The sequence below is a fragment of the Perna viridis genome, chromosome 2 (genome assembly GCF_037379345.1).
Source record: "Perna viridis isolate PV_CMFRI_1.1 ecotype Kerala chromosome 2, ASM3737934v1, whole genome shotgun sequence".
NCBI lineage: Eukaryota > Metazoa > Mollusca > Bivalvia > Mytilida > Mytilidae > Perna > Perna viridis.
Window position 1 is genome coordinate 23001346 of NC_142446.1, and position 26073 is coordinate 23027418.

The window sequence follows — 26073 nt, forward strand, 5'->3', positions numbered from 1 at the left end:
CCCATATGAGTACTTGACAAGGCTGATGACCTCATTGAGGGTTAATGCACTTTTATGATCCTCTTTGTATAGCCCTTTAGATTAATTTTTTTTGGTTAAAATGATCCAATGCTATTTCTATTCTCCAGGTGAGCGATTAAGGCTCTTTAGAGCCTCTAGGTGTCTATAGACCTGCTTAATCTTTCTCTAAGATGGTCTTGAATGAACATATTGTTAAATTTTAAAGCATAAAGTTTGATTTAGAGGTAATTGAGCATCAATGTAGGTGATTTTTACAAGTTTTAATAAAGGTTCTGTAGAGTAATTTTCCTTGAGAAAAAGGACAATTGGCTATTAAGGTTTTAAATAATAAAAACAAATTTCTTCAGTATATATTATTTATTGCTTGATGATACATGTGTAGCAGCAAGTAACATACATAGTTCAAAGGCACGATTCTACACAATTAACATATAATAAATAACATATATATATATATATGGTATGCATTTGTACATTACATATATTACAAAATTGTAATCCACCATTCCGTCTGTTCCAGAATACATACTCTCTTTGGCAAACTTTTATCACATCATCTGGGAACAGTTTGTAACGTTTATTCCAACAAATCTTTCGCAAGTTGCCTGAAATCTCCCCCCTAGTACGCAACCGCCCGTGTCACTGCCATAGCTGGGGTTCTAGGCTCACAAATACACTGTAATAAAACAGGTGTCTTTTACTGTACAACGATAGATTTTTACTTCAGAAAGCATGTTATAATTATGAAATAATTCGAAGACTTTCCATATGAGCCCATATAAAACATTTTGAAAGATAAATTTCTATGTTTTTGTTCAAATATTTTGGCCACTCGACTGAAATAAGAACACTATAACGCTTGAAAATAACGTGTATACTGTATGGTTATTTTCAGTTGTGGATTGTGGTCTTCCTGACATATATATCTCATTTCTTTCATCTTTATAACTTTGTTCACCCATTATCCACAATGACCTAGGCCATTTCCACTGGATTCGAGCCATAAGGAAAGGCCAATTTAAAAAAAAATGCATGTTTAAAATTTTCATAGGAATCTGTGGGAAAAACTTCTGTTACTATACATTGAAATTTGTGAAAAATCAGAAAAGAAGTCCAAAAATTAGCAACAATAATTGATGACAGTGCATTTATAACACTTTTGTTTGGCAACTTCCAAACAAGCACTGTTTCAGCCCTAAAAATGTAGGTTTTTTTTTCGCGTTCTGTGATACAACTGTATAAGAAAACAAAATATATCTTCTATAAGCACAAGATGGCTGATAAGAGGCTTTTAGCATTGTATTTTTGGGTGAAAAATATTTTATCAGTCGTCATGGTCGACTCTGTAGCCCATAGATTTGATTATTGTCAAAGAAATTAGCAAGACCCTGACATATTTTTCTTTTGTTCTGTGTTTTTGGTTCAAAAGTTATTATCATATATTACTTCTTAAAGTAAGTTTAGTATGGAGAGCTAGCCCGCTCTAAGCCCATCGACCCGCTCTAAGCCCATTTGCCCGCTCTAAGCCCATTAGCCCGCTCTAAGCCCACTAGCCCGCTCTAAGCCCATCGACCCGCTCTAAGCCAATCGACCCGCTCTAAGCCCATTAGCCCGCTCTAAGCCCACTAGCCCGCTCTAAGCCCATTAGCCCGCTCTAAGCCCATTAGCCCGCTCTAAGCCCACTAGCCCGCTCTAAGCCCATCGACCCTAGATCTTCATATGACTTTTAATGTATTGACTTGGAACTTTTATTCATCACTTATACTTATTTGTGTAACAATATGAATGTTTCCAAGCAACACTGAAACATAACACCAGTCTTTCTAAAATTTTACTTACTGCTGAAATACCTACAAATGCACAGTGAGTGTATTTTATAACACTCCCTAAATACACTTGTCGAAAAAAAATAAAGTGTCATCACATTAATTTTGAACGAAAGGTCATGATCAAGGATTCTGAAGAAATACAATGTATACGTATGTGAAACTTTTAAGGTACGCTAAATCGACTACTGGAATTTGGATGTCCATGTATAGTTCTTCATGAGGGATCCAAGCAAAGATTTGGTATACTGAAGGCTAAATCGAAACATTTTTACAGTGTCATATTATACTAATATTACTTTGAGAAGTCTGGGACCGAAACGGCCGTATTACTGTTTTTACATTTTCCCTTAAACAAAACAATTCTGATGAAAAATGACAATTACGAATGACATGCATAGTAGTATACTGATGTAAGATCCGTATGTTGACTTTATTATGGAACAAGTATATTGTAGAGAAGTAAACTATAAACCTTCTTTAAAACTACTAGATGCAGCGAACGGATGTAATTTTAAGAAAACTACACCCTTTCTACAATTTTGTACAAAAAAATCAATCATTGTAAATTACCGAGCACCTTATCTGTATCAAGTTCGACGAGACTCCCGTGTTAACTCTCCCGCCTCACGATATTTCATCATACATTGCGGAATCTCCTCTCCCGGCGGGAGTTCAGAACCTCCTGCTTTCGGAATAGGAGAAAAAGGGAAGTCGTGAACCTCAAAAATAACATCTTTTTGGTAAAGAAGTATTTTTTAAATTCTAATTAAATGATGTAATGTATGAAAATAAACTGATATAGTTAGTTTTATTACAAAACAAATTGACAGCTAAATGACGCTACATCAATTCACCCTCTTAAATTGATGCAGCCAACTAGTGTAAGTTCCCTCGGGGGGTATCCTTACACTAGAGCCATGTGCAGGTCCGGGCGTCAAAAGAATAGGCCTGCAGCAGCGCTAAGCTTGTAAAAGGCGACTAAATAGTGCTCAGAACCCTAGGCGGGGCTAGGGCGCTCTGCCCACAGAGCAACTGGTTTGTGTGCCCCAGGTGGTGGAATGGGGTACCCCTGGTGTGTTACATGCAGGGGTTGTCAAGCTATAATACGGAAAACCTGACCGCAAACCATAGTGGTGCGCCGTGTTGGGAAAGATGCCACGTTCCTCGCACGTTAAAGAACCCTACTGTGGTATTCTCCCGCAATAGGAACAATAGGGCTCCGCCACAGGAGGCTAAATTGCCCGACCCTACCCACCTCTCCCTATTCCAGTGGCAATCAAAATTTGTCTACCCCATTATCCTTGTGTCTCATCCCATTTTTCATTTCATCATCATTTCATGTTCATTTTATCATCCACTTCATGTTCATCGCCTGAATATATCTGAAATATTGCTGCTCGGGCGTTAAACCCCAACAATCAATCAATCAATCCTTACACTAGATGGCAGCATATAAGTCCCCGTGATTCGGCCGACTAACAGTAGTGAACTTTTTATGACAACTTACCCTATTGTTATCAGATTGCATACAAGTTTTATTAGAATTCGAACTTACCAAACAAATCCAAATGATGATCCAGAACGGGCAAAACAGGGTCAGGAGAAAGTTGGCGATGAAATTGTCTGCAAATCTAAAGCACAAAAGGCGATCAATACATGATATGAAAGTAACCCTTTTGTTCTTAATTTTTTATGGCACTTCAATGAACAATGATATTTAGCTTGGAAGATTATCTCATAGCACTATAGCACTTTTAACTTACAATGTGTTTATTTTCGCATTGATGAATTCTTGCTAATGGACAACCTCGGTGGCGGATCCAAAGAATCGTCTAAGGGGGTAATCAGGGGTGCCAAAAAAAATCATTGATAAACAAATTTTAATGCATGAATTCACATACAAAAATAGCTATTTTCATTTTTTGCAAATTAATAAGGAGTCCCTGAGCTTATAACACCCCTTTAAAACAGAGTGTAAAATTATTCAGTAATAAGTCATCACTTTCAGTAATGCAATTGTAGGTACGGGGCGCCGAATGGGACTCTTGTGGTTTTGTACTCATAATTCAATTTTGTACAGACAAAAGTGAATTTTGTTCAACAAAAATGAGTTCAGATTTACAAAATTTATAACATACTACATATTTTCAATTTTGTGTCATAAATCAGTTCTGTGTCACAAAATCAATTTTGTAAGACAAAAGTCTATTTTGTGCGACAAAATTGAATTTTCTACAAAAGTCAATTTTGTGAGCATTACTCTTGCAGAATAGGACAACAACCATATGATATTCCCTTGCTCGAAGTAATCGGAGACCTGCGAGACCCGCCGTTTCTAGAGGAAACTAAAAAGTTTAGACACTATAATTTTTAGTAAAAAGACGGAACACTTATTGTATTTGAAGCACCATTTCTGAAGAAGGTATACTTTTATTTTCAATATTTTAAAAGACCTTAAAACATTGAATTTTACTTGGGTTTGTAACTTTTGAAAAAACTACTGTCTGCAAAAGTTGTCCGATATCACAGAAACAATCCCACTTATTATTAACCATTTTTTACATTCTGAAGACTCATTATCATAAAAAGTGGGAAAAAAACATTTTCAGACAGTTCCCATTCCAGCGTGATAAGAGAATAAAAAAATGAAAGAAATTCATAATGGATATGATAACAAAAACAAAATCAAGGTTAAAATTTATATAAAAAAAATAAATGTACATGAAAGACCAAAGATATCTACTTTAAAGCAGTCTTTACGATGATCGTGACGACAACAAGAGTTTCAATGGTATGGATCTAAACTCTAGATCACAATATAGTCAATTATCTCTGCCCTGGCAACCCTTCCAATATCCAAAAGATAAATTTGAGAAGGGTCTTACGGGCTAAAGCCCAGATATTTGACCTCAGGACAAGGTAAACAAGGCAAACCCATCCAATATTTTGACTGAAGAACATGCTGTATATCCATCCCTTTTAACGGTCGAACACAGGAGATCATAAAACCCACCTCTGTTTGCGAATTATAGGCTGAGTATTTCCACCACCGACTACAACTGTTGTGTTTGATGACTGTTGTTGCTGCATCATGGGCATCATCGGCATCATGGGAGCTGGTGCTGGTGCAGGAACAGCGTATTGCGGCTGAGCTGGCGCTTGTGGATACATCTGTGGTTGGGCAGGAGGATGTTGCGGTGCGTAATGCTGGTGTGGTGGTGGTGCACATGGTTGGACTGGAGGTGGTCCACTGTAGGGTGGTGGTGGGGGTCCCTTCTCCTGTCGGAATAAAAAAATAATTCATACTAATACGTATATTTCAAAATGACATTTACTGATTATCTGTAGAAAACAAAGTACAATGTAACTTAGAGAAGTGAGTAATTAAACTTCTACTCGGCTACCGCTTCGTTGCCTTAAGACCAAGATAATTTATTTCAAGACATTAGCTCCAGTAAAATTAAGGTTCTGTTGAATTGAGATACCTGTAATCTGAATTCGAAAAATCCCAGTAAGGAGACTGAAAACGTATTCTTACCATGTTCCTGTATGGTATTATCCGCTGACTTAAAAATGAGATGAGCGATTTCTACTCACAAATGCAATAGAGCGGTTGGCTGGGGAATTCCCGTCCAGAATATGTACTCAGAAAGTCACGCATGTACCTGTTGAATAAGTAAATGTTTGTGGGGTTAATAGGTAACAAAGGTCAGACCTAGACAGTAACGGTTTCAAAGGTCAGACTCAATTCAGCGACTTGCGTCCACTGCACAAGAATGGGAATGGAAATATGTAGAACGAAAACAGAATGAAAAATTATCACGTTGAGTATATATATATATATATATATATATATTTTATATATATATTAGTATTATATCTTCTAATATTTCATGTGATGTACGATTTAAGTATACGCAAAAAACTACTGTGCCAGGCCCGTAGCTGCCGTTAGGCAAAAAAGCTTTTGCCTGCACTTAATTTTGCCAATTTTTTTTGGAGATAAAATACATCCAGGAGAGGCATAAATGATGCTCTAAAACGCTATTTCCGCGGACCTTCGGGGGGGGGGGGGAGGAGGCTTCGCCCCCTGGACCTGCTGGGGGCCTTAAGCGGCCCCAGACCCCCTGCCGTAATTTTGCCTACACTTCAATTTGGCCTTAGCTACGCGCCTGTGTGCGACTCCTATGTTCTATTTTTAGTAAAGGCGGTCATATATTTTAACCTATCATAAATCAAAAAGGTCATTTTGTTAAGGATACCATAAAAAACAAAAATTACGAACTTCATTGAATTCTGTATAGTAGTTTCTGAGAAGATTTTTGAAAGTAACATCAAAAACAGCAAAAAAAGGGCAATTACTCCAACATGGGTCAACAGATTTTCACCAAAATTTGACCACAGATAGGTCTCATTATGCTGAATACTTTTACCTGATTTCAGAATTTGACTAAACCTAACGGTTTTGGAGATATATGCAAAAATCTGCTGTCTGACCCCTATGTTCTATTTTTAGTACCGGTGGCCATGTTTTTAATCGATCAAAAATCCAAACGGTCATTTTGTGCAGGATACTATAAAGAATAGTCATTATAAGTTTCATGCAAATCTATTCAGCAGTTTCAGAGAAGAAGTAGTTTGAAGAAATTGTTAACAACAAAGACAACGACGGACCCCAAGTGATGGTATTAAAACTGAATGCGGTTGGTTTTTGACATGCATGAATGACCTTTTGTCTGATTTTTAGAAAGACTGCTACTTAAAGAGAGATCCTAGATTAGTTAAATGTAAATCAAACTATAGTCCCTCGGACACCTGCATATTAGAGTATGCCAAATTTACACGTTCAGCTGTACAGTTGAATGTAGTTTCTCAGCATCAATATAGGTGAGTCTAAAACAATCGTAATAAAGTTATTTAAAATTTCATACAATCAAATTGATGGTTATGAGTGTTTCGTTTCTTTTTTATTTCATCAAGATTTTTTTTTAAATCATTAAAAAATTAAATTAACAATAAAGTGTTCAACGAACAGTGCACATGCAGTTTAGATAGTTAATGCCCCATGCAGGTCCGGGTGTCAAAAGAATAGGCCTGCAGCAGCGCTAAGCTTGTCGTAAAAGGCGACTAAATAGTGCTCAGAAACCTAGCCGGGGGCTAGGCGCTCTGCCCACAGAGCAACTGGGATGTGTGCCCGGGTGGTGGAATGGGGTACCCCTGGTGTGTTACATGTTGAGGTTGTCAGGCTATAATACGGAAAATCTGACCACAAACCAGTGGTGCACCGTGTTGGGAAAGATGTCACGTTCCTCGCACATTAAATGTGGTATTCGATTGGAGTAGGAACCTTTGCGCTCCGCAACAGGAGGCTAAATTGCCCGACCCTACACATCCCTCCCTTTTTCTAGTGGCAATCAAAATTTGTCGACCCTATTATCCTTGTGTCCTATCCTTTTTTTCATTAATGTTCATCGTCTGAATATAGCTGAAATATTGCTGCTCGGACGTTAAACCCCAACAATCAATCAATCATTAGATTGTTAATTATTGTAAGTCATCGGTCAGCTATATGTCAGACTAAATCAAAATTGCGCGGGAAATTAGTGTCGCCATTCCCTGAGAAGATGTTACGGATGGCAAGCTGTTGTGGAATTTATTCCCCATTTATTGATATCAATAAATATTTAATAACATGTGCATAAATGATTTATTAATATCAATAAATGGATGAATTATTAACATGTAGATAACTAAATAAATAGGGAATAAATTCCACAACGGCTTGCCATAGTTACGGAAAAAATATGTAAGTTATGTAAGTACTGGTATACCAGTATACCAGTATTGTACTTATTGGTATTTTAAGTGTGTCTTTAATTGTTTTGTAAACACAAGCTGTGAATTTGATAGTGCATTTTGTAGATTTTTCTGAGTTTGTTGTGTTTTTCTTCACCAATGGTGTTGTATATTTGACATAGATATTCTTCTCTAGAATCTTTCCGTATCTTAAAATTTCTAATGGAAGATAATAAGTGTTCATATTTTTATTCATATTCTTTCATTTTTGTCTTTCTGGTATATTGCAATTATTTATTTCATCTCCATCAGTATTATATGGTTTCGTCATGTAATTGTAATCATGCTTATAAGCCCGATTATTCTATATAGCTGTGAAATTTGGGGAACCAATTGTAATTTCAAAAATAGTGAACCATTTGAACATCTTCACTTAAAATTTATAAAAGAAATCCTTGGTGTTCACGGCAAGGCAACAAATTCTGCATGCTTAGCAGAACTAAAAAGACAACCTCTCAAAGTCAACATTATGGTTCAAGTTATTAAGTTCTGGGACACATTATTAAATCCAAAAACACCCTTGTAAATGAAATATTAAAAATATTCCACAAAATAATAAATGGTTAAAAACAGTTCACAATTGGATAAAAGAACTTAGTTTTAATTACATTTTAACTGATACTTAAACATAATATATAACATTTAAAGCAAAGAATCATTGATCACAGTAATCATTGATCACAGTAATCAAAATCAACTCATTGAGAGATAATAAGAAACTTCTATTTTTTAATAAAATCTATAAGGTTAACAAAAAACCATCTTATTTTGATACATGTAAATACAAATCAGATCTATAATGTGCAAATACCGAATTAGTACCCACTCTCTTTCAACAGAGAGAGGACGATACAAAAACATTCCAGCAAATGAACGCATTTGCAAATCATGTCACTTAAATCAAATTGAACATGAAACCCATTTCTTCATGCACTGTCCCACCTACATTAACTATAGAAATGATTAATAACTAAAATTAAAAAATTATAAACCACTTCAACTCACTAACAGAAAACAACATAAGTTTGATTTTTAACTCTAACTCACTCCCAATACTCAAGGCAACAATTGATTATATCAACAACTGCCAAGCTTTCATTCAAAGTATAACGTTATAATTTTCTGGCTGGTCACCGTCGTCCACAACATTATACATGTAAATGATAGCAATGTTTTGTTTATACAAATGTTTGTGCATGATGTTATTATGTTATTATTGTGTCATGACCATTTAATGAAAATGTGTTTGAACAATAAATAATTTGAATTTGTAAATTTTAAATGTAGGACTGTCTTGTTCATATCAGTATCATGTGTATTGCTTTAATTGACTGTTGTACTTTAGGTGTAAAATAATGCCCTTAATCTTAAAATTATTGTGCAAAGTTTCAATAAAACCACAATACTGGTATAAAATACTAGAATATTCACTATACTATACACAATTAATATATTTTTGGGGAAAAAATCACAATACTGGTATACAATACTGGAATATTTTTTCATACCAGTATTGTGCACAATACTGGTATACCAGTATTGCGATTGCCAAGTACAGGAGGTCCATGGATTTTAATGAAACTTTCACAGAATCTTGCAAAAATTTAGATATTTTGCATTTGAAATAGGGTGGGTTACAGAATCACAGCAGCACCCCCTATAAAAGAAGTAATGGAGTGCCCCAGCCCCCGAGGCATCAGTTGCTGTTAAATACCACATTATGTCTTTTGCCAATCCAAACACATTCAAGACAAAACAAATTTGCTCTTCGGGCAAAACCAGTCTGCGTCCATACTTGCCCCTCTGGCAATACCAGTCTGTGTCCACACTTGTTTTCAATAACAGTTAGTTTTGACTTTTTGTGGGTTGAGGATTTTAATAAATTCCTCATTTCATTTATCTTAATTGCTCCAAAAGATTTGTAAAGTCCCTAATAGTTGATAGTCCAGTGCAGTGCAAAACGAAATGTATTTATTTTCTACCAGAACTTTTACATTACTAGCAGGGGTACTATAATAGTAACGCAAAGTCCTTATCACCCATAATAAAATTCATAGACTGTGAAAAAACGGAGACAATATTTATTCTAGGGAAAGTAAGTCCTACGTATATCAACTGTTTTGCCCCCTTGAAAAACCAGTAATTTGTTTAAGTTTGTGAAGACATTAAGAAGAAAATGATGAAAATATGTAAAATCGTAATTTACATAATGTTTTCTTTGAAAGATCCCAGCAACGTAGTTTCACCATAGATTAACTATTCTTTATTTATATCTCAAGTTTCAATACATCCAATTGAATTGTATATGAAACAAGAAAATGACGCTCTTTATAAATATATCTTGTATAAACTCTTCGACAGCAACTGTGTAATTTGTTCCAGAACTGATCAAAGTACGTTGAACCTGAACCAGTAATATATATTGTTTATATTACAGGCAGTTCAACTGGACCGACAGCATGATCACTTTAACAGCCCATTTTGTATGCAGTACATATAGCAAACCAAATGATGTTCCTGATGATGTAATACTTGATGTAACACTTTCTGTTTGCCAATGTTTGAAAATCCCTGGTATGCATGAGAAAGCAGGTGCCAATTCATAAGCCCTTGAATTTTTTGCATAAAATCTTGATTATTCACTAATTCTTTGTTAAAGAATGCTTGTAGCCAGTTTTTGTTACATTCCACTTAAATGTTTATAATCAAAGGGATTTGAGGTCATGATTTAAATTCATTTAATGGGCAAAAATTGTACTGAAATGATGTTTTAACATTTTTTACATTTTACTATCCAAGCCTATACACTAAAAAACCAAATACTGATTGACTTGCCTTTCTAGTTTAGTAAAGGTATGCCATAAACTCCCTAACAAGTTTTCCCATCCATTCACATAGTTGTCACTGGATCAGACCACCAACTAAAATGAAACTTTTTAGATTGGAAATCATTTTTTTCCCCACACCTTTGATGTGTTAATGCATGTATTTTAAATGAAAAATTATTGACTTAATAACCTTGCCTTGCGAAACAACATTTTTTTGCAATTAGATCTAGAATTATTATAAGTTATTTTGGATTTTTGTTGCAATTAATATATGACCTTTTGACCTTTCACATTTTTCTTACAGTAACAATTTGGTATGAGCAGCAACTCATCCTTTTTTTTTCCGTCCAATGTTTTTATTTGACATCTGATCCTAGCCATGACAAATAAATACATTTTATTATGTGACCAGAAAGTTAAGTCCACTTATACTATAAAGTACATTAACTAAATTAAAAGTCACAAAAAGCACAGATTAGAATCATCACTGAATCCTTGCATCCAACTGTAACATAAAAAGTATCACTTAAATAACTGACAGGTAGGTCCTCATGATAGTCTAGTCTTCTTCAGCTATTATCAAGTTCTTTTAATTCTTTTTCTATTTCTAACTTCCTGGATTTTAAAGTTTTTATCTTAGTTTTGTTATTTTCTAATCTATTTTCCAAAGCTTGTATTAAAGGTCCACTCATAACCTCTGTGATATGACATAAAGACTTTGTGAAGACTGAAATAAGAAAAAAAAAGTCAAACTTTTATGTTATTTTCCTCAAAATTAATAAATTGTCCAACAAAGGGGAGGGTCCCAGCCCTTTGAAACATTCCCCTTGCTCTGCCACTGCATAATATTTGTCAAAGGTAGAATAAGATGGTTCACAATATGACCTCAGATGTAGAACCCTAAAAAGTTGTGACAAGTACACAACATTCAGACTTGATACAGTTCTGATTTTGGATTGAAATATAATGTTAAAGAAGTTTCTGACAAGAATGACAGTGACAAGAAAATAAATAAAATTTGCAGTTAGACATAAGAAATAAGCAATTTACATAAAGTAAAAAGAAATGCTTATATCCGACCCATTTTTAGATCCTGATTCCTAAAAGGTAAGAGTCATTATATTTTATATTAATTCATAAAAAAAAAAATGTTCTTTTGTTGTTTGTGTTTTGTGGTATGGAACCCCCTTTATCAATCCAAGCTTGGTTTTAGTAGTATAGAAACTTGTGATACAATTTCAAGGGGAACCATACATTTTTAATTAATTTATGAGCATTTTTTTTGTAGTTAAATTTCATGAAAGCTTGCTTCATTACAATACTATGATAATCCTAAAAGTCAATACCAACCTTTCTTTTGTGGCTTAAAAATAATCAAAATACACCAACTTATATTCAAGTCATCACACAAAACCCAACTGTCTATGAATGTAGACAGTGACACAAACAACCAACAACACATAACAGTATAATAGTATGATAACACAATACCATTATACAATAAGCAAAATTTTGCAATCATATTAAAATGATAAAATTACCAAGGGATTTTCTAGTTAAAATTTCCTGGAGGGGTTAAATGCCACTGTTTTTTTTTTAATAGTAGAAACCAAAATGAGATTTTGGTTGAAAATTGTACCTTAGTCAGCAACCTCACCCCCCCCCCCCCAAAAAAAAAACAAAAACAAAAACAAAAACAAAACAAAACTAATATAAAACGAATAAATTTGGTGTTTCAACTTTTAAGGTATATCTAGAGCATTAGTGGCAAAATTTTTCCCAGTACAAAATGGAACTCATTATATAAATGATAAAAATCAAAACTGTTAATTGCATCATTCTAGTCATAGTGTAGTTCTATATCCAACTAAAGAAGTAGACCCAGAAACAGTCAAATCTCTATAAAGATACAAAAAGAGAAATTTAGCTTTTTAACTTTTAACGCTTCATTTCCTTCAATTCAGATAAAAATTCTTGATAGGCAATAGGAAAATGATCATTACTGAATTTTCAGTGGTACTAATTTCACATATTTGTTTGCAGCAACCAATTTTGTGTGTTAAGTCAAAAACTCTGTTTTCAGAATTTTTTATCCTTGCATGAATGAGGAAAAAAACACAATGCAATTGTTTATGAAAATGAGTAGTTCTACAGTAATTGTAAGAAATGCATAATATTTCATGGAAACCAAAGATTTAACAAGATAAGAGTAATGTTTACTTCAATAGCTTTCAGGACCAGCTGTAATCTGCATCATCATTTTAATAATATGTTACAGCAAAGATAAAATAAACCAGTTCCAATTTCAATACAAATCTAGGTAGGCTATTCAAAGACATAAAAGGCACAGATAAAAATATTATTTTTCTATTGATCAAGCAATTACCATAAAAAAAAAGAATTCACAACAAGTAGAATGGTTTGAAATTCTGTCATGATAGGTTCAGTGTCCAAATGATTACACAGATGTTCAATGGAAATTAAGTAGGACACATTCGAAAAATATAGGGCAGATTTCTACCTAGAGAGCTATTTAAATAGCTCAGCAGCCAACCTAGATTTATATTGAAATTTGAACAGCTGTAATTCAAGTTGCTATAATATTCAGTTTTAATCAGAATGGGTAAGCCTTGCTCGTTACATACATTTTTTAGTGTAGAGGAAATGGCCCAGTATTTCTGATTGATTCAGTTTCAGTGTCGAAATACATTTAATTCTGACTAATTTATTGATTTGAAATGTGTTGCTAATGGAAAAATAGGGTTTAATTTTCAGTAAAAAGATTGACTAAGATATATTGTTCACCTGAGACATTATGAAGTTTAGTAATGAGGTCTAAATCCTCCATAGTTTTACTGTAAGCTTCCTTCTCCTCCTGACAAAGTATTCTAGGTAATTGTACCAATGAGTCCATACATGCTCTACCTATCCCTTTACTAGCTTCTATGTAAAATGGCACCTCTTTCCTTACATACCTGATCAAATACAATGCAAATATCAGTTTTTTATGAAAAGTTTTGATTGATATCATCTTGTTCTACCGTAATTATAATATTGTTATGAACTGGTTTTGCTAGACAACTCAAAGATGTGTCTATGACAAAAAAAAAACAAAACAAATACTAAAAACTTCAACAGAATATATAGAATTTTTTAGCTTATATATCTACAGGTCTCAAGTTAACCTAGAAATGCTCACAATGGCATAAAATGAAGAAAACAAACATCAATCTAATCAATGTTTTACCTTCAAAATTTGTTTGTAATCTTAAGTAATTGTACTAATGAGTCCATGCATGATCTGCCTATTCCTTTATGTTCATTAAGTTTCTTTCTGATTTTTTCATTAATCTTCCCATTTTGCATTCTAAAAATTGTGTTTAAGGATACATTGAGCTTTACTAGAATTAAGAACATTTATAAGAATGTTGAGGAAGAGTATCTTTTCTTGCAAGTGCCGTACAAAAACTAGCTTTCTTCTATACAACTACACATGTTAATCAATCTTATTAACTCCATACAATTATTAAGGAGTATGACTCTAAATACATTTTCTACTAAAACCTCTGAAAGAAGCAAGATGTGATTCAAGCTCCATCTATGATCACCTTTCAATTGAAAAATCTCCTCTTTCAAGTATGTTACAAGAGGCTCCCAGGAGCCTGAATCACTCACCTGGTTAATTGTTTGCCTTTCAAGGGCAATAACTCTTACAAGGAGTCGTCCAACAAGTTAGATTCCCACAAACTTTTGTAGGCCTTATCATAAGAATCATTTCAGCAATAAAAAGTTTCATTCTATCTATCATAGTTTTCAAGACATTGACTGAAAACTACAAAAAAAACATAATTTTTCACCTTTCAAGGGCAATAACTCTTACAAGGAGTTGTATGACGACTTTGATCCCTTGGAGACTATTATAGGCCTTATGATATGAATCATTTCAGCAACTGAAAGATTTTGTCTGAACCTTGCGGTTTTGGAGATATATGAGAAAAACTTACGACTGACCCCTTTGTTCTATTTTTAGTAACAGGGCCATGTTTTCCACGAATCAAAAATCCCAATATTGGTTCTGTGAAAAATACCCTAAGAAACATTCATACCAAGTTTGGCTCCTATTGCTCTAGTAGTTTCAGAGAAGAAGATTTTTGAAAGAAATAACATTAAAAATAGCCAAAAAAAAACTTTGAAAAGTGCAATAACTCTAACATGGCTTAACAGACTAAAAGGAAAATTTTAAAGCAGACAGATCTCATTATGCTGAACACTTATATCCACTGTCAGAATTTGGCTGAACCTAACGGTTTTGGAGATGTATGCAAAAAACTACTGTCTGACCCCTATGTTCTATTTTTAGTAATGGAGGCCATGTTTTTTGATGAATCAAAAATCCCCACATCAGTTCTATGCAGGATACCCCAAAAACACAATCATGCCAAGTTTGGTTCCAGTTGGTCAAGTAGTGTGAGAGAAGATTTTTGAAAAATTGTTAACAATGATGGACGACGACGGATGACGGACGCCAAGTGATGGCAATAGCTCACATGACCTTGGCCAGATTAGCTAAAAATAGCTTCCTACATGTATGAATCTTTACCTTTATTTAAGTTTTACTTCATTCAATTGAATGATTAAAGAGAAGTTGGGCTTACAATATTAGTGGACAGACAGACAGATTAACCACTTAAACCTTAAGTTGGTTTACAATAACTTCTTGACTGATGATCTTATATGGCTAAACTATACAAGGATATATATTGTAATATCAATAGTTTTCTTTAATGGGTGTTTTATTATATTTGAGCAATTAACAACAACATTTAAATTGACTAATTGAGGCAACAATAACAAAAGTTGTGTAATATAACACAAAATTTGCAGCAATGAAGATTATTTTAGTTTACAAATTCACATTATTGATCTATCTGAGATATATACCAGACACTTAATTTCAACATTTCATGGTGGATAACTCCCACAAAGGTAATTGATTTGGCTTCAATAAACATGGATTTATATTGTAACATATAGTACTTGTATTATAATTATTTCTCTGTTAAGGAGCCAGAGCACAGTTTATAATCCATATTACATTGTATTATGTCACAAAAATAAACTTCAAAAGAATTATGGTAAGTTGTTTTAGAAGGTAAGGAACTTATGACAATACATATTTCTGCAGGAACTAACGTTTTTTTTAACAAACAATGTAATAAAGTAATAAAGTAGTCTAAAGGAAAACCTACTGAGGAGGATAATCTTCCATCGCCTGATTAACAGATTGGAAACATGTCACTTGTATTCTGTTCAACTGAAATATAAAACAGCCTTAGATAAGATGCTAATATGATGATACCATGGACAAAAGCAATCAAGTCTAAAAACTTAAACAGACAACAAAGTAAGTTGTCATTAAGTACATTGAATAAAATTTCAATGAATCTATTTTAATTTTAATTACTAGAGGCTCTTAAGAGCCTGAATCATTTGCCTGGAGAACTTGAAATCATGTGGTCATATCATTTGATCATTTAAAGCTTAAATGGGCTCTGGTGGCCATCTTGTTTATTCATGCAGACAAAAAGTTATCCCTAATATTATTTCTGCCAATTTTGGTAACAAAGTAAAGATATAGACCAAAATGTTTTTTCCTAAAGGGTTTCAATGACAACTTTGAGTGGGTGCAGCCATCTGCAGAGCCAGCTGAGTCACACAATAAGTTGATTGTAGAGGCATTGAGGTAATTAAACCTATCAAGTTTCAAAACACTGGTACCTGTGGTTTCAGAGAAGTTGATCTTTGAAAATTGGTCAATCAGAAGCTTAAATGGCCTCTGGTGGCCATCTTGTTTAAACAGGTTGAACCAAAAGTAAATTTAAAAAAAATTCATTTCTGCTAAGTTTGGTTAAAATTAGGCAGAAGGTTTTCATGTAGTTGAGCAAAATGTGAAAAGTTAAGGACAATGGACGCAAAGTGATAGCATAAGCTAACAGGAACCTTTGGTCCAGGTGAAGTAAAAAAAATCCCTCAACATAAATATTGTATATAAGATATCAACAAGTCAGAGTGTACATTACCTTTGTAGTCTTATCTTCATTGAAAACAGAAAATATTAATCCAACAAAACCTTCATCCATCATCTGGTACATTGCTTGAGTTTGTACATCTGTAACACAAAAACTTTTTCTATGATTCAGAAAACTAGATGTAAAATAGTGACACAAATTCTGCTGCTAAAAATATGGAACCTTGAACAGTAGAGGCCATTATGGATAAATTCTTCCGCACAGTACTAGCACACACCCCAAAAAGATGGGTTACTAAGATTCTAAAATATCAAGAAGTTATTACATGTATATGGCATTTTCCATACTACACCACACATTAGACCAAAGGCTTATATGGGTCAAGGTTTGATGTGCAGTGTTGAATAAAAATTGCCATATTATAACCTATTTATCATGTACTTCACATTCTATACTTATCCGTATATTTTGGTCAAAGATATAGTGTCATACTATACTCAGTGGCAGATCCAGGGGGCCCTGGGTCTCCCTTAGAAAAAAAATTGTTGAACAATTGTGTGTTTAACCATGAAAAACACTCACTTCATGATCCTCACCGGTGATCCTGTCAAGAAATTTTTTTTTGGGTCCCCCCACTCCTTAACTAAAACTCTGGATCTGTCCATATACCATAGTTTTTATTCTAACATTTAAAAAAAAATGATTAGCCTACTTTCTGTCTAAAATTCAAAGCATGATTTTTTTTCTTTTTCGATGAAACTGTTCAAAACATTCTATTTACAATCGGACCTACTAATGGTTTCATTTGGTCACTGTATGTAAGATCTCACAGTTCTCAATTCTACTTTCTGTTTATAGAAACTTTCTTATTATCTAATTTCAGCTTTTGTGATTGTGAAAGCATTATTCAAAAAGAAAGCCCCTCAGATTTTGAAAAAGTCATCTAAACAGAAAATAGAGTGAGTATTATTAAATCTTAGACGTTTAGAACCAATTTACATTAGTAGGTCTAATTTCAGTTAGATATAAAAACAGTATATATTAATTAATTACTGAATGATAGAACCTGTCTCATGTTATTTTTCATTCATAACCAGATGTAACTAGAAATACTGCAAGCAAGCTCACACAGAAAATACCACCCGTTTCTAATGGACTTACAAGTAAAACACTTGTTGAATTATCTTCTTTTGGCTTCATCAGAAAGGAATTATATTCCTTCATGCACATCTACATATGAAACACAACCTTCCTATAAAATTTCATCAAAATCCCTTGAGTAGTTTAGGAGTAGTTTGCACTGTTTGAATTATCTCCCTATGGAGTCCTCAAAAAGTAATGATATTCCTTTATGCACATCTACATATGATACACGTCCTGCCTACAACATTTCATCAAAATTACTCTAGGGGTTAAGGAAAAGTTTGCGTTTACAAGGTTTTCACATGTCAAACCCTTAATTTAGATTATCTCCCTTTGGAGTTGCCTGACACTAATTATATTCCTTCATGCACATATACATTTGATACCCAACCTTCCTGTATAATTTCATCAAATTCATTCGAGTGGTTGAGGAGGAGTAGTGCTTATGAGGTTTTAACATGTAAAACCTTTAATCTTTAATTTTAGTTATCTCCCTTTGGAGTCAGCAAACAGTATTTATATCATAGGATTAAACTGCTATTTTCAGTTGTTCATGCATGTATAAATGGATCTTGTAGCTCCGTACTCAATGACAGACTGGATTATCTCCCTTTGAAGTCCGCTGACAGTATTTATATAATACAATTAAACATCTATTTTTGGTCATTAATGCATGTATGAATGGATCTCGGAGCTCCCAAACTCAATGAACGGCCAAAGGTCATTCATGTAATGTTTGGGAGTGGAGAAATCCATTCAAACATGCATGAACGACCGAAAATAGCTGTTTAATCTTCATAATTCTATTCAGACATTTGGGAATTTTTTTTTTTTGAAATGTGTTGAACCGGTAAATGTAGTTATAGAATCTAGTGATGGACCAATTTAATTTTGACGATTAGTTACCAAGGCTGCCATATTGGTTTCAAGTTGACTGGTGTTCATTCATGTATGAATGATCTGGTGAAGTTCATGCAAGTATGAACTTTCTGGTAAAAATGTTCATTACCAATCAAAAATAACTATAAACATGAAGAATCTTATGATTAGAATTATTCCTTTATGCACATCTACATATGATACTTCACTTTCTATAAATTTTCATCAAAATTCCTAGAGCAGTTTAGAAGTAGTTGTGCTTACAAGGAATGTGGACACATGGACAGACAGAAAGACAGACAGACAGGGTGATTCCTATATATCCCCAAAACTTTGTTTGCGGGTATTATAATAAGGTGGAAAATGGAAATATTTAAAGGGTTCTACAAGATGATTTATCAGAATAAATTTGAAACAAAATTGTTCCATTAAGCTTTACATCTCCAACAGAAAAAATTAAAAGCCCTATTGGTATTCAAAATGTATAAAATTGAAACGGATATGGTGTAAAGATTTTAAAGTCTTCCAAACAAAAATACTGCCAGTGTGATAATAAAACTATAAATATGATCCAAGAGAGTTTGTTCACAACAACAAACGAGGTCTTCTATGGTTGAGAAATGTGAAAAATAGTCAAATACAGTCCAATAGCTACAACAAATATTGTTTAATTACCTAATCAAAATACACATCTACACATGGTAATAACAAATCCTACTTAATATGGAAGACAGAATGACATACAAATTTGTAAAGCATTTCAAATCTTTAAAAAAATGGAAATCCAACAGATAGTTTCATAGTTGTGATCACAAGGTCTTCTATGGTTAAGAAATTCCCATGATTTCAGAAGAGTTGCATTCACACAATCTTTCGAAAACAAATGGACAGACAGCTTCTATTACCACAACCATCCACTGCTTAACAGCAATGAAAAATTATACATGGCAGTCATAATTGAGCTATTTCCTTTCATATACCCTTTAGACTTGTAGCTTGCACTTACAAACATGTTATGGCTAGACTGTTATATGTGATGACTTACAATTAGGTGATAGCTAGACTGTTATATGTGATGACCAGACTGTTACATGTGATAGCTAAACTGTTACATGTGATGACCAAAATGTTATATGTGATGATAATCAACATGTGATGGCCAGATTGTTACATGTGATGACTTACCAACATGTGATGGCTAGACGGTTACATCTGATGACTAAATGTGTCGATAATCAACATGTGATGGACAGACTGTTACATGTGATGACCTACCAACATGTGAAGACCAAATTGTTACATGTGTTGATAATCAACATGTGATGGCCATACTGTTACATGCAATAACTTACCAACATGTGATGGCTAGACTGTTACATGTGATGACTTACCAACATGTGATGGCCAAACTGTTATATGTGGATGTGAATGATACCATCCTAAAACTCTCATAGGTCTGTTCAGCTCTTTAGCCATTCTCTGAAGGGATACTCAGTTATGTTAAAAAAACAATAGGTACTGTGAAAGTACTTTTATTCATGAATGTTTAGGGAAAAACATCTGTTTGTTGATTCTTGAATTCATGGATAGAAAACTCCATCATACCAATGCATGGGAATTTTCTTTTTCATTGGGAACCAAAATTTGTGGTTTATTGAACCAATGGAAACCACAAAAATGGTACCCCACAAAAAATGATACTTTCACATTATTTCTTTTTCATAGAAATAGTTCTCTAAAATTAGGGTTTGAATTTACATATCAATTTCATCATTCTTTAAAAATGGTTTTAAGGGGTTAAAAAAACAATATAAACTGGAAGGTTAGTTTAATACACCAAGTAGAAATAATGAAAATGCTAATTTAGAAGGAAATCAAATTGTACAAACCGCTAATATTTGATTTTCTTAACACTTAAATATAAATTATTGAATGTAATAGTCATTACACCTTGCTTTGAGGATGGTATTTAGTGATCATGGTGTCCCTCCGTCAACAATTATTTATTTAAAGTTTTCTCTGCAACTACTGTCACAGCCACTTGATATTTTGACAGAAGATTTATATAGGTATGCTATATTGTGAGATTTCAGAATCCTTTTTTACAACTTTGTATGTATTTTGACCATAGTATAGAATATTATTAGGGTGGGAAGCGGGGTATGTTATCTATCTTCAGCCCAGTTTTTCTTTTTGTAAAATTGTATTTATCCATAGAATGCAAATTATTTATTGCAAAAATACCACAGTTAACTTGTGATCGTTTTACACCACACCACATGAAGTGGTGAGGTTTTATGGGATACCCTCCAAAAAAAAATTATGTGATGTCTGTCAGCCTGTCTGTTTCCCTACGGTTTTCAGATGATAACTCAAGAATGGATCAAAGAATTGTTTTTTTTATTTTGCACAGTTGTTTAGTACCATAAAATACAGGTTAAGGTCAATTGAACATCCACCTTTCTCCACCATTATATGGCATGGTTTCACTCAAATGTTCCTTTAATGTTCTTTTTTTCCTTTATGAAGCTATTAAAATACAAAATAAAGTTTTAAAACAGAGAAAAGTTTTGATGTAAGAAATTTCATATATAAATAAGGTACCTCAGCTTTAGTAGAAGCATCAGACAACTGTTCTGGTGATATTTCTACTCTATCTGCCTGTTTGTCAGACCTCTGTAACATAATTACAGCAGATATGTGGGAAATACGACCTTCATCTATCTAAAATTAGAAAAGCAGGTAAACTTTGTGTAAGGTTTAGATTATTGATAATAATAAAAAAACAAGAGGCTCCCAGGAGCCTGAATTGCTCACGTGGTTAAAGTTTGTATTTCAAGGGCAATAAATTTAACAAGCAGTAGTCCAACAATTTTGACTCAAAAAGACTTTGGTAGGACTTATCATAAGGATCATTTCAGCTATCAAAAGTTTCTTTCTATCTATTTTAGTTTTCATGATATTGGCTGAAAACTGTGAAAAAAAAATCAAGAGGCCCTAAGAGCCTGAATCGCTCACCTGATTAAAATTTTGCCTTTCAAGGGCAATAACTCTAACAATGAGTTGTCCGACAATTCTGACTCCATGCAGACTATGGTAGATCTTATCATAAGGATCATTTCATCAACTGAAAGTTTCATTTTATCTATTATAGTTTTCAAGATATTGGCTGGAAACTGCTAAAAACATTATTTTTTGCCCTTGGAGGGCAGTAACTCTTACATGGAGCCATCTGACATCTTTGACCCTTGAAGACTTTTGTAGGCCTTATAATAATTTAGTAACGATGGCCATGTTTTATAACAAATCAAAAATCCAAACAATCAATTTGTGCAGTATACCATAAAAACAAGAATACCAACTTTCATTGAAATCTGTAGAGTAGTTTCTGAGGAGAAGATTTTTCAATGTAATAACATCAAAAACAGTAAAAAAAACATCCAAAAAGGGCAATAACTCTAATATGGGTTAATAAATTTTCACCAAAATTTAATCACATATAGATCTCATCATGCTGAGTACTTTTACCCTATGTCAGAATTTGGTTAAATCTAATGGTTTTGGAGATATATTCAAGAATCTGCTGTCTGATCACTATGTTCTATTTTTACTAATGGCAGCCATGTTTTTGAACCGATCGAAACTCCAAACAACCATTTGGTTAAAGATACCCTAAAAAAACAAAACTAGCAACTTTCATTGAATTCTGTATAGTATTTTCTGAGAAGTAGATTTTTTAATGAAATGACATTAAAAAACAGCAAAAAATGTCCAAAAGGGCAATAACTCCAACAAAGGTCAACAGATTTTCACCAAAATTTGACTAAAGATAGATCTCATCATGCTTAATACTTTTATCCATGTCAGAATTTGGCTAAACCTAAGGGTTTTGGAGATATATGGGAAAAACAACTGTCTGACCTCTATGTTCTATTTTTAGAAATGGCGACCATGTTTTTCAGTGGATCAAAAATCCCCATTTCAATTCTATGCAGGATACCCCATGAAACATTCATACCAAGTTTGGTTCCAATTGGTCAAGTAGTGTCAAAAGAGAAGATTTTGGAAAGAAATAACATTTACAATAATTAAAAACATCGAAAAAGGGCAAAAACTCCAATATGGCTTAACAGAATAAAACAAAAATGTTGTCCACAGGCAGATCTCATCATGCTGCACACTTTTATTCTGTGTCAGAATTTGGCTTAACATAACAGTTTTGGAGATGTATGCGAAAAACTACTGTCTGACCTCTATGTTCTATTTTTAGTAATGGCGGCCATGTTTTTTGATGGATCAAAAATCACCACAACAGTTCTATGCAGCATACCCTAAGAAACATTCATACCAAGTTTGGTCCAATTGGTCAATTAGTGTCAGAGGAGAAGAGTTTCGAAAAATTGTTAACGATGACAACGACATATGATGACAATAGACGCTAAGTGATGGTAATAGCTCACAAACCCTTCGGCCAAGTGAACTAAAAACTACCTCATTCTTTCAAACAAAATCAAATGGGTTTATCAACTGTCCTCAATATATTTGTAAAGAATACATTTTTTGAATCACTGTCTATTCTTCGAACCTTGTTTTTACAAATACAGATATTTGACCCCTAATTGCATTGCAACGTAAAATCTAAGTTATTTACATCAAATCTTTTCTATTTAATAATTGCATGATGTTACTACTCCAAATCCACTCCACTGGAATTGTAGTGACCAATTACTTCTAATGTTGGTAATTTTGATGGTATTGTTGTACTTTAATATGTAATGAGCTAGCTTTCAGTAACTGCCAGCATTCTTTCAGTGGATATATCATTTCGTCTGTACAGTGTAAGTTGAGGTATTCCAAGGTGAGAAATGGATGTATTATTGAGTGAATTTTGTCATGTGTTTGTATTTGTTTAAGAGACAGTTAAGGCTTTCTGAAATTAGTTCAATCTACTGCAGATTTCATGTGCATGTCCACAGTCAGGAGATGTTGGTCATTAGTGTGTATTTGTGTCATTATATTACTTTTTAGTTTGATTTTGAAGAATTGTCATCATTCTGCTACCTTGGATGTCTATTACTTCTGTTGTCATGGCTTTTCAGAGTTTACTTAAAAGGTGTGTTAACACTTATTTGGGACCTTTTGGTGATCTCTGAAATATACTACATGTGTATGTTGTATTTAGTTTATACACTAGTGCATTTGATACACTTCACCATATATATTTTTTTATTCTATTGAGTATCCCAAGATATTCAAAACCCTCTAATAATGGAAATGCCATAAATTTTTAATTACATTAAAGGCAATGATTCTTTGCTTACAATAGTAACTAGAAATACTATGAGGAAACTCGCACAAAAGAATATCCTTTGCTTCACTTAAATCATGCAGTTAGGCCATTGTCAAAATGATCTTTCAAAATCTAAACTTGTAGGCAGTATATGAAGGGACAAAAATACTAATAAAATCAACAAAAAAAGCTATACAAACCAGACCAAATGTAGCTAGGTTCACATCATAATGAAACAAAATATTACAAATACAAATATATACAAATACTTTATTGACACAAAATCAATTACAGTGCATGGTTATGGCCTATTACAACAATAAATGTACATTACAGTGAAACATTATAAATTTAAGATATAACATTATAATTGCTTAATATTTCTGTCATATTCAATATTATTGGAGGCTGGTATCTCTAATTTTAAAGCAATTCAGTATAAATGTGGAGGACATTCTCAAAATAGTTTGTGATTTACTATTTAAAAGAATATTGATTTTGGATCTAGTATTGTTATCTGTAAAGCCAGTATTTACTTTATCGATTAATTTCTGTCTTTCTTGTTCATAATGAGGACAATGAATTAAAAAATTTCTTCATTTTTGACATGACTTAAATTGCATACCCTACACAAACGTTCTGATACAGGTACATTACTGTCAACCCTTTCCTATCATAAGATAACAGGAGCGTGTCTGCATTTTTGAAATAGCCGCACGTTGTGTAACGTTTACAACATCAACATATGTTGGTCTTGTCCCATCTTATATGTGGTTCTGAAAAAGCCTAATTTTGAAGATTGAAGTATTTTAGAGTTTTGTACTTGCAAATTTTGATCTATTATTCTTTGTTTTACACTTTAAATTTCTTTTTTGAAAGTCATATTGTATCCTGATATGTGATAATTTAGATTAGAAAAATTTACATTATCAAATTCTGGTTTTGATTTATTATACACTGATCAGCAGAAAACTAATTTTCTTTTTAAAAGTAAATCAAAGATACAATTAAAAATGTCCTCAGATTCTATTAACAAACTGTTTGAATATAGAAAGACAGAATCTGCATAAACACATGTTATACAGACATTGTTTTTTTTTATTATTATTTGCGTAACTTACAATATTGTAAACAAATATTATTCAAATGTATTTATGATATGTACTCCTACTATTGCACTATTACAATGTTATTGCAATATGATATACATGTATGGGCCTTAACCGATTATTGTTATTGTGTTTTGGCCAATAAAATTGTCTACAATAATGACATTTGTTGGAGCATTGAGGAAAATTAAAATTCGACTATCTATGTGATAGTATACTGAATACTGTCATGGACAGTTAACCTAGCATGGGCCTATGAGGTGACCAGACCATGCAGCTCCTATGGCGTTACTCCAGCAATGCAAGAAGTTTTCTATGTAATCCTTCTGGGATTCAGTGTACAAAGCTACTTTATCTTTGGACGTCCACTGAAATTCTTGAGACACTATATCCCAAAAGGGTTTACCCTTACAATGTAAGAGGTAGGCACCAAGTAAGAAAAAAACCTGCCATATGTAAACTCTAGTATCTGCCTTCTAACATAGCCCAAATTTCCTCTGAACCTGCAACCCTCCTCCTTTTTATTTGGATATTGGTATGTAGGTTTTTTATGTGGATATATGTCTGTTAACTTGACATATCAATATCAAAATAAAAAAGAGGAGGGATGCAGTGTCAGGGGAAATTTGGGTTATGCTAGATGTTGCAATACCTCTAGCCTTGCAGGAGTAAAAAGGAATCAATTGTCTTGCAAGCTACTTTCTGACTTGGAAGTTGGAGTATGTAGGAATGAAATTCCAACCCAATAAGTTGTAGCATATTGGAGCATGAATTATTGCTTCTTCAGAGCGTTTTAGGTTTCACCTGTCTCATAAAAAGTCATATTTATACACTAACTGCTTTGAAATTGAGGGAAGAAAAACTGATGTACTGTGCATACAGAATCATAATTTAGTAATTTAAGAGGAAATTTAATATGCATACTTGGCCTATCAATAATCCCATAACTTCCTCTCTTTCGGTTGACAAAGCATGTGTCAGACATACCATGTAAGCATCAGATTCTAAACAAACACACTTTACTGCCATTTCCTGTCACATATATATTTGGGTTTTAGGACACACCTAAAGTTTTTCTATCTTCCTTAG

At 33.4% G+C, this 26073-nt stretch overlaps 2 protein-coding genes across 2 annotated transcripts; both read right to left on the minus strand.

The window, feature by feature from the left end:
- Nucleotides 1-366: 366 nt before the first annotated feature.
- Nucleotides 367-5663, minus strand: LOC148624115 (uncharacterized). Its single transcript, XM_088566630.1, has 4 exons — nucleotides 5389-5663; nucleotides 4864-5129; nucleotides 3406-3481; nucleotides 367-697 (listed from the first exon to the last, which is right to left on the minus strand). The coding sequence occupies exons 1-4, from the start codon at nucleotides 5389-5391 to the stop codon at nucleotides 641-643; spliced, it is 402 nt and encodes a 133-aa protein (XP_088422756.1). The 5' UTR covers nucleotides 5392-5663; the 3' UTR covers nucleotides 367-640.
- Nucleotides 5664-9236: 3573 nt separating this feature from the next.
- LOC148624116 (lys-63-specific deubiquitinase BRCC36-like) lies at nucleotides 9237-26062 on the minus strand. Its single transcript, XM_088566640.1, has 7 exons — nucleotides 25909-26062; nucleotides 21190-21309; nucleotides 19977-20064; nucleotides 16615-16703; nucleotides 15784-15848; nucleotides 13340-13509; nucleotides 9237-11261 (listed from the first exon to the last, which is right to left on the minus strand). The coding sequence occupies exons 1-7, from the start codon at nucleotides 26011-26013 to the stop codon at nucleotides 11104-11106; spliced, it is 795 nt and encodes a 264-aa protein (XP_088422766.1). The 5' UTR covers nucleotides 26014-26062; the 3' UTR covers nucleotides 9237-11103.
- Between the last annotated feature and the right edge of the window lie 11 nt (nucleotides 26063-26073).

Bases quoted from the DNA above. Each gene is read 5' to 3' on its own strand.
- LOC148624115 (XM_088566630.1), bottom strand. The intron at 3,482-4,863 runs GTGGGTTTTATG...TTTGTGCTTTAG, and splicing joins CCTATAATTCGCAAACAGAG to ATTTGCAGACAATTTCATCG. The intron at 698-3,405 runs GTAAGTTCGAAT...GTTTTATTACAG, and splicing joins TCATCATTTGGATTTGTTTG to TGTATTTGTGAGCCTAGAAC.
- LOC148624116 (XM_088566640.1), bottom strand. From the start codon at position 26,013: ATGGCAGTAAAGTGTGTTTGTTTAGAATCTGATGCTTACATGGTATGT. The intron at 21,310-25,908 runs GTATGCATATTA...TTCTAATTTTAG, and splicing joins TGGGATTATTGATAGGCCAA to ATAGATGAAGGTCGTATTTC. The intron at 20,065-21,189 runs GTACCTTATTTA...GTATCCCTTCAG, and splicing joins ATGCTTCTACTAAAGCTGAG to AGAATGGCTAAAGAGCTGAA.